This window comes from Oncorhynchus masou, unplaced genomic scaffold (genome assembly GCF_036934945.1).
Source record: "Oncorhynchus masou masou isolate Uvic2021 unplaced genomic scaffold, UVic_Omas_1.1 unplaced_scaffold_1063, whole genome shotgun sequence".
NCBI classification, from domain to species: Eukaryota; Metazoa; Chordata; class Actinopteri; order Salmoniformes; family Salmonidae; genus Oncorhynchus; species Oncorhynchus masou.
This window is the reverse complement of record NW_027000337.1, coordinates 60,001-69,740: the sequence shown is the minus strand read 5'-3', so window position 1 is coordinate 69,740 and position 9,740 is coordinate 60,001. Positions and strand designations below refer to the sequence as shown.

Genomic DNA, 9,740 nt, shown 5'->3' with positions numbered 1-9,740 from the left:
CCCCTAACTCCCTCCCCCCTGCCTCCCAACCCTCCCTAACCCCGACTCCCTCAGACTCCCCCAAATTCATCCCATTGTCTGCCTCTCGTCCTCCTCCTCCCACTTCCTCTCCTTCTTCTCCTCTCTCCATCACCCCAAAATCATCCGTTCATTCACCCACTGCCACCACCTCCACCCCATCTCCCTCTACCTCTACCCCATCCACCTCTCCTGCCCCCCGCCGTTGGGGCTTTGCGGCCCCCTCCACCTCTCTAGCCCCCTCGTCCTCTCCTGCCCCCCGACGTCGGGGCTTTGCTGATCTGGCTAAACGTGTGGTGATGCAGGAAAGACTGAAGAAAGCTGAGCTGGAGGAGGCTGAAGCGGGTGAGGAAGGTAAGGAAGGAGGGGGAGAGAGAGAGAGAGAGACAGACAGAGGGGGAGGAAGGAAGGATATATAGAGAGAGAGACAGACAGAGGGGGAGGAAGGAAGGAGGGAGAGAGCAACAGACAGAGGGGGGAGGAAGGAAGGAGGGAGAGAGAGAGACAGACAGACAGACAGAGGGGGAGGAAGGAAGGAAGGAAGGAAGGAAGGAAGGAAGGAAGGAGGGAGGGAGAGAGAGAGAGACACAGACAGACAGAGGGGGGAGGAAGGAAGGAGGGAGAGAGAGAGACACAGACAGACATAGAGACAGACAGAGGGGGGAGGAAGGAAGGAGGGAGAGAGCGACAGACAGAGGGGGGAGGAAGGAAGGTAGGAAGGAAGGAAGGAGGGAGAGAGAGAGACAGACAGACAGACAGAGGGGGAGGAAGGAAGGAAGGAAGGAAGGAAGGAAGGAAGGAAGGAAGGAAGGAAGGAAGGAAGGAAGGAGGGGAGAGAGAGACACAGACAGACAGAGGGGGAGGAAGGAAGGAGGGAGAGAGCGACAGACAGAGGGGGAGGAAGGAAGGTAGGAAGGAAGGAAGGAAGGATGGAGGGAGAGAGAGACAGACAGAAGGGGGAGGAAGGAAGGTAGGAAGGAGGGAGGGAGTGAGAGAGAGAGAGAGAGACAGACAGACAGACAGAGGGGGGAGGAAGGAAGGTAGGAAGGAGGGAGGGAGGGAGAGAGAGAGAAACACAGACAGACAGACAGAGGGGGGAGGAAGGAAGGTAGGAAGGAGGGAGGGAGAGAGAGAGAAACACAGACAGACAGACAGACAGGGGGGAGGAAGGAAGGTAGGAAGGAGGGAGGGAGGGAGAGAGAGAGAAACACAGACAGACAGACAGACAGACAGAGGGGGGAGGAAGGAAGGTAGGAAGGAGGGAGGGAGGGAGAGAGAGAGAAACACAGACAGACAGACAGACAGGGGGGGAGGAAGGAAGGGAGGAAGGAGGGAGGGAGGGGAGAGAGAGAAACACAGACAGACAGACAGAGGGGGAGGAAGGAAGGTAGGAAGGAGGGAGGGAGGGAGAGAGAGAGAAACACAGACAGACAGACAGACAGGGGGAGGAAGGAAGGTAGGAAGGAGGGAGGGAGGGAGAGAGAGAAACACAGACAGACAGACAGACAGAGGGGGGAGGAAGGAAGGTAGGAAGGAGGGAGGGAGAGCGGGAGAAACACAGACAGACAGACAGAGGGGGGAGGAAGGAAGGTAGGAAGGAAGGAGGGAGAGAGAGAGACACAGACAGACAGACAGACAGACAGACAGACAGACAGAGGGGGGAGGAAGGAAGTATCCTGTCGTTTAGACTTGGCCATAAAGCTACCAAGTCTCTGAAATCATCCATCGTGGGTCTATCCACCAAACAGCATGCATGATGGGAGTTTGGTCGTTGGCCTTTGTCAAAGTTAGAGCTGTCCTCCGCCCTGATTGGCTGTTGCCTCGCTGAAATGTACAAAATTGTTCAACTCTGATCGCAAGCTCAACCGTTAAGTCGCTGTGTGTCTCCGAGTGTCTCATCCTTCCATTGGACATTTTTGGTTGCAGGAAGCTAGGTAGCTGGTAGTCGGGGAGGAAGTCACCATAGGTATTGAGATGCAGCCGAGAGGAGGAAGCTTAGCGGTTAAGAGTGTTAAGCCCGTAACCAAAAGGTTGCTGGTTCAAATCCCCCGAGCCGACTAGGTGAGCAAGGCACTTAACCCTAATTGCTCCTGTAAATCGCACTTGATTACAGCGTCAGCTAAATGACTCAAATCTGACATTTAAAAGGTAGAAGTTATTGAGATGCAGCGAGAGGAGGAAGCCACTAGAGGTTATTGGAGATGCAGCCGAGAGGAGGAAGCCACTAGAGGTTATTGGTGATGCAGCCGAGAGGAGGAAGCCACTAGAGGTTATTGAGATGCAGCCGAGAGGAGGAAGCCACTAGAGGGTTATTGAGATGCAGCCGAGAGGAGGAAGCCACTAGAGGTTATTGAGATGCAGCCGAGAGGAGGAAGCCACTAGAAGTTATTGAGATGCAGCGAGAGGAGGAAGCCACTAGAGGTTATTGAGATGCAGCCGAGAGGAGGAAGCCACTAGAGGTTGAGATGCAGCCGAGAGGAGGAAGCCACTAGAGGTTATTGAGATGCAGCCGAGAGGAGGAAGGAAGGTAAGGACAGGGTATAGTACCAGGTGGCAGCTGACTACAACAGTCTCCAAGGTGCAGTACCAGGTGGTAGCTGACTACAACAGTCTCTAAGGTACAGGGTACAGTAGCAGGTGGTAGCTGACTACAACAGTCTCTAAGGTATAGTACCAGGTGGTAGCTGTCTACAACAGTCTCTAAGGTACAGGGTATAGTACCAGGTGGTAGCTGTCTACAACAGTCTCTAAGGTACAGGGTATAGTACCAGGTGGTAGCTGTCTACAACAGTCTCTAAGGTACAGGGTATAGTACCAGGTGGTAGCTGTCGACAACAGTCTCTAAGGTATAGTACCAGGTGGTAGCTGTCTACAACAGTCTCTAAGGTACAGGGTATAGTACCAGGTGGTAGCTGTCTACAACAGTCTCTAAGGTACAGGGTATATTACCAGGTGGTAGCTGTCTACAACAGTCTCTAAGGTACAGGGTATAGTACCAGGTGGTAGCTGACTACAACAGTCTCTAAGGTGCAGTACCAGGTGGTAGCTGACTACAACAGTCTCTAAGGTACAGGGTATAGTACCAGGTGGTAGCTGACTACAACAGTCTCTAAGGTACAGGGTATAGTACCAGGTGGTAGCTGACTACAACAGTCTCTAAGGTACAGTACCAGGTGGTAGCCTACTACAACAGTCTCTAAGGTATAGTACCAGGTGGTAGGTGACTACAACAGTCTCTAAGGTATAGTACCAGGTGGTAGCTGTCTACAACAGTCTCTAAGGTACAGGGCATAGTACCAGGTGGTAGTTGTCTACAACAGTCTCTAAGGTATAGTACCAGGGGGTAGCTGTCTACAACAGTCTCTAAGGTACAGGGTATAGTACCAGGTGGTAGCTGTCTACAACAGTCTCAGGTGCAGTACCAGGTGGTAGCTGACTACAACAGTCTCTACGGTACAGGGTATAGTACCAGGTTTTAGCTGTCTACAACAGTCTCTAAGGTACAGGATATAGTACCAGGTTTTAGCTGTCTACAACAGTCTCTAAGGTACAGGATATAGTACCAGGTGGGAACTGACTACAACAGTCTCTAATGTACAGGGTATAGTACCAGGTGGTAGCTGTCTATAACAGTCTCTAAGGTATAGTACCAGGTGGTAGGTGACTACAACAGTCTCTAAGGTATAGTACCAGGTGATAGCTGTCTACAACAGTCTCTGAGGTACAGGGTATAGTACCAGGTGGTAGCTGTCTACAACAGTCTCTAAGGTACAGGGTATAGTACCAGGTGGTAGCTGACTACAACAGTCTCTAAGGTATAGCACCAGGTGGTAGGTGACTACAACAGTCTCTAAGGTATAGTACCAGGTGGTAGGTGACTACAACAGTCTCTAAGGTATAGTACCATGTGGTAGCTGACTACAACAGTCTCTAAGGTACAGGGTACAGTACCAGGTGGTAGCTGACTACAACAGTCTCTAAGGTACAGGGTATAGTACCAGGTGGTAGCTGACTACAACAGTCTCTAAGGTACAGGGTATAGTACCAGGTGGTAGCTGACTACAACAGTCTCTAAGGTACAGGGTATAGTACCAGGTGGTACCTGTCTTGAACAGTCTCTAAGGTACAGTACCAGGTGGTAGCTGACTACAACAGTCTCTAAGGTATAGCACCAGGTGGTAGGTGACTACAACAGTCTCTAAGGTATAGTACCAGGTGGTAGCTGTCTACAACAGTCTCTAAGGTACAGGGTATAGTACCAGGTGGTAGCTGGCTACAACAGTCTCTAAGGTATAGTACCAGGTGGTAGCTGACTACAACAGTCTCTAAGGTATAGCACCAGGTGGTAGCTGACTACAACAGTCTCTAAGGTATAGTACCAGGTGGTAGCTGTCTACAACAGTCTCTAAGGTACAGGGTATAGTACCAGGTGGTAGCTGTCTACAACAGTCTCTAAGGTACAGGGTATAGTACCAGGTGGTAGCTGACCTCAACAGTCTCTAAGGTACAGGGTACAGTACCAGGTGGTAGCTGACTATACAAGTCTCTAAGGTACAGGGTATAGCACCAGGTGGTAGCTGACTATAACAGTCTCTAAGGTATAGTACCAGGTGGTAGCTGACTATAACAGTCTCTAAGGTACAGGGTATAGTACCAGGTGGTAGCTGACTATAACAGTCTCTAAGGGATAGTACCAGGTGGTAGCTGTCTACAACAGTCTCTAAGGGATAGCACCAGGTGGTAGCTGACTACAACACTGACAACACAGAGCAAAACATCCTTACAGTTCATCAACTCAAAATAATACTTTCATTCATCTTATTAATACTTGTATTAATCTCCTCTCCTCTCTCTCCTCTCTCTCCTCTCTCTCCTCTCCTTTGTCTCTCCTCTCTCTCCTCTCCTCTGTCTCTCCTCTCCTTTGTCTCTCCTCTCCTTTGTCTCTCCTCTATCTCACCTCTCCTCTCTCTCCTCTCCTCTATCTCTCCTTTCCTTTGTCTCTCCTCTCTGCTATCTCTCCTTTCCTCTGTCTCTCCTCTCCTCTGTCTCTCCTCTCCTCTGTCTCTCCTCTCCTCTGTCTCTCTTCTGTCTCTCCTCTCCTCTGTCTCTCCTCTCCTTTGTCTCCCTGCTATCTCTCCTCTCCTTTGTCTCTCCGCTATCTCTCCTCTCCTGTCTCTCCTCTCCTCTGTCTCTCTTCTATCTCTCCTCTCCTCTGTCTCTCCTCTCCTCTGTCTCTCTTCTATCTCTCCTCTGTCTCCCCTCTCCTTTGTCTCTCCTCTGTCTCTCCTCTATCTCTCCTCTCCTCTGTCTCTCCTCTCCTCTGTCTCTCTTCTATCTCTCCTCTCCTCTATGTCTCCTCTCCTTTGTCTCTCCGCTATCTCTCATTTGTCTCTCCTCTATCTCTCCTCTCCTCTATGTCTCCTCTCCTCTATCTCTCCTCTGTCTCTCCTCTCCTTTGTCTCTCCTCTGTCTCTCCTCTCCTTTGTCTCTCCTCTCCTCTCCTTTGTCTCTCCTCTCCTCTATCTCTCCTCTCCTTTGTCTCTCTTCTATCTCTCCTCTATCTCTCCTCTCCTTTGTCTATCTTCGTGTCTCCTCCGCTACAGACGAGGATCCCGAGGAGGACTTGTCGTTTGAGGAGATGGAGGAGAAGGCCACGTCTGGAGATGCCAGAGCACAGACCAGTGTGAGTGAACACACGCAGTGATGTTTTAATGCTCACTGGTTGTCTGGTCATGACGGGAGATGCCAGAGCACAGACCAGTGTGAGTGAACACACGCAGTGATGTTTTAATGCTCACTGGTTGTCTGGTCATGACGGGAGATGCCAGAGCACAGACCAGTGTGAGTGAACACACGCAGTGATGTTTTAATGCTCACTGGTTGTCTGGTCATGACTGGAGATGCCAGAGGACAGACCAGTGTGAGTGAACACACGCAGTGATGTTTTAATGCTCACTGGTTGTCTGGTCATGACTGGAGATGCCAGAGGACAGACCAGTGTGAGTGAACACACGCAGTGATGTTTTAATGCTCACTGGTTGTCTGGTCATGACGGGAGATGCCAGAGCACAGACCAGTGTGAGTGAACACACACAGTGATGTTTTAATGCTCACTGGTTGTCTGGTCATGACGGGAGATGCCAGAGGACAGACCAGTGTGAGTGAACACACGCAGTGATGTTTTAATGCTCACTGGTTGTCTGATCATGACTGGAGATGCCAGAGGACAGACCAGTGTGAGTGAACACACGCAGTGATGTTTTAATGCTCACTGGTTGTCTGGTCATGACGGGAGATGCCAGAGCACAGACCAGTGTGAGTGAACACACGCAGTGATGTTTTAATGCTCACTGGTTGTCTGATCATGACTGCGTCTATTCTCAGCCTTCTGGAATATTCAGAGCCCGTGCTCTGAATGTAACACACCCACACACACCCTCACCCTCACACACACACACACACACACATACACTCACACACACACATACACTCACACACACACATACACACACTCACACACACACATACACTCACTCACACACACACATACACTCACTCACACATACACTCACACACCCACATACATTCACACACACACACACACATACATTCACACACACACACACACATACATTCACACACACACACACACATACATTCACACACACACACATACATACACTCACACACACATACACACACACACACATACACACACACACCCTCACACACAGACCAGTGGAAGATGATCTGAGTAGCAGCCTCGGTTCTAAAAGGGTACATTCCTGAGTGCTGGGTTCCAGTTAGTGAGAACGTCTGCCCTGGCCAGCGCTCAAATCATACACATTCCCCACTGCGACAGTGTCCCACACATACACACAGACAGGCATGCAGTTGAGGGAGAGAGAGAGGGAGGGGGAGAGAGAGAGGGAGGGGGAGAGAGAGGAGAGGAGAGGAGAGGAGAGGGAGAGGGAGAGAGAGAGAGAGGAGAGGGAGAGAGAGAGGAGAGGGAGAGAGAGAGGGGAGAGAGAGGAGAGGGAGAGGTTGAGCAGTGAAAGTTAAGATTGGAAAATGTCTTTCACTTGATATGTCTCTAGGCATGCTGGGTAATGTAGGAAGAAGTCTGGGTAGTTCTGACTGGGCTTCTGTAGGCATGCTAGGTATTGTAGGAAGCCCCTGCCTGGGGATGGCTCCAATTGTAGGTGTATTATGGTAACTAACATGTCTGTAGGGTTGGCTCCAGTTTTAGGTGTATTACGGTAACTAACATGTCTGTAGGGTTGGCTCCAGTTTTAGGTGTATTACGGTAACTAACATGTCTGTAGGGTTGGCTCCAGTTTTAGGTGTATTACGGTAACTAACATGTCTGTAGAGATGGCTCCAGTTTTAGGTGTATTACGGTAACTAACATGTCTGTAGAGATGGCTCCAGTTTTAGGTGTATTACGGTAACTAACATGTCTGTAGGGTTGGCTCCAGTTTTAGGTGTATTACGGTAACTAAGATGTCTGTAGAGATGGCTCCAGTTTTAGGTGTATTACGGTAACTAACATGTCTGTCGGGTTGGCTCCAGTTTTAGGTGTATTACGGTAACTAACATGTCTGTCGGGTTGGCTCCAGTTTTAGGTGTATTACGGTAACTAACATGTCTGTAGGGTTGGCTCCAGTTTTAGGTGTATTACGGTAACTAAGATGTCTGTAGAGATGGCTCCAGTTTTAGGTGTATTAAGGTAACTAACATGTCTGTAGAGATGGCTCCAGTTTTAGGTGTATTACGGTAACTAACATGTCTGTAGAGATGGCTCCAGTTTTAGGTGTATTACGGTAACTAACATGTCTGTAGAGATGGCTCCAGTTTTAGGTGTATTACGGTAACTAACATGTCTGTAGAGATGGCTCCAGTTTTAGGTGTATTACAGTAACTAACATGTCTCCTCCTTTAGCTGGGCAGATACTACCTGGGGTTGGCTGAGGAGAAGGAGGCGGAGCTTAATAACCGCCTGGCAGTTGATTGGCTGGTGCAGGCCGCTAAGCAGGGACGGAAGAGTGCAGCCCGTCTTCTACAGCGCTGCTGGATCCAGAGGACAGGTAGAGGAGGAAAGAAATACCACCCTGTAGTTCACTGGTTACCCACGTCCTGAATACCACCCTGTAGTTCACTGGTTACCCACGTCCTGAATACCACCCTGTAGTTCACTGGTTACCCACATCCTGAATACCACCCTATGGTTACCCACGTCCTGAATACCACCCTGTAGTTCACTGGTTACCCACGTCCTGAATACCACCCTGTAGTTCACTGGTTACCCACGTCTTCAATACCACCCTGTAGTTCACTGGTTACCCACGTCCTGAATACCACCCTGTAGTTCACTGGTTACCCACGTCCTGAATACCACCCTGTAGTTCACTGGTTACCCACGTCCTGAATACCACCCTGTAGTTCACTGGTTACCCACGCCCTGAATACCACCCTGTAGTTCACTGGTTACCCACGTCCTGAATACCACCCTGTAGTTCACTGGTTAACCACGTCCTGAATACCACCCTGTAGTTCACTGGTTACCCACGTCCTGAATACCACCCTGTAGTTCACTGGTTACCCACGTCCTGAATACCACCCTGTAGTTCACTGGTTACCCACGTCCTGAATACCACCCTGTAGTTCACTGGTTACCCACGTCCTGGATACCACCCTGTAGTTCACTGGTTACCCACGTCCTGAATACAACCCTGTAGTTACCCACGTCCTGGATACCACCCTGTAGTTCACTGGTTACCCACATCCTGAATACCACCCTGTGGTTACCCACGTCCTGAATACCACCCTGTAGTTCACTGGTTACCCACGTCCTGAATGCCACCCTGTAGTTCACTGGTTACCCACGTCCTGAATACCACCCTGTAGTTACCCACGTCCTGAATACCACCCTGTGGTTCACTGGTTACCCAGGTCCTGAATACCACCCTGTAGTTCACTGGTTACCAATGTCTGTGTGTGTGTGTGTGTGTGTGCGCGTGTGTTTACTCTACCTGTGTGTGTGTGTGTGTGTGTGTTTACTCTACCTGTGTGTGTGTGTGCGCGTGTGTTTACTCTACCTGTGTGTGTGTGTGCGCGTGTGTTTACTCTACCTGTGTGTGTGTGTGTGTGTGTGTGTGTGTGTGTGTGTGTGTGTGTGTGTGTGAACCTCCCAGGTATCGGTGAGGATAATGAGGAGGAGGTGCGTCGTCTGTCGACAGAGAGCAGGTTTGAGCAGACGGTCCGGAAGGCGGCCATGATGATGTTCAGGAAGCTGAACCCCGACAGGAAGGAGAAGATGGCGGTGTCTGAGATGATGGAGAACGTTGGACAGGTCAACGCTGTGCACGGTACGACACACACAATACTGGAAACACACACACTCCTGGATGTACACACACACACACACCTGGAAACACACACACGCACACGCACACACACACACACACACGCACACACACACGCATACACACACACACACACACACGCACACACCTGGATACACACACACCTGGAAACACACACACGCACACACACACGCATACGCACGCACACACACACACACACACACACACAGGTAGAGTAAACACACACACACACACACACACACACACACACACACACACACACACACACACACACACACACACACACACAGGTAGAGTAAACACACACACACACACACACACACACACACACACACA

The 9,740-nt window shown here is 50.2% G+C and overlaps 1 protein-coding gene across 1 annotated transcript in view; it reads left to right on the top strand.

Annotated features, from left to right (window-relative positions):
• Positions 1 to 214: 214 nt before the first annotated feature.
• The window catches only part of LOC135528960 (wolframin-like), a 35,966-nt gene continuing 26,440 nt past the window's right edge, over positions 215 to 9,740 (top strand). The window contains exons 1-4 of the mRNA XM_064957938.1: positions 215 to 372; positions 5,622 to 5,701; positions 7,961 to 8,105; positions 9,213 to 9,386. Coding sequence (XP_064814010.1) covers positions 318 to 372; positions 5,622 to 5,701; positions 7,961 to 8,105; positions 9,213 to 9,386 — 454 coding nt within the window. The 5' untranslated portion in view covers positions 215 to 317. The remainder of the gene's footprint in view (positions 373 to 5,621; positions 5,702 to 7,960; positions 8,106 to 9,212; positions 9,387 to 9,740) is intronic.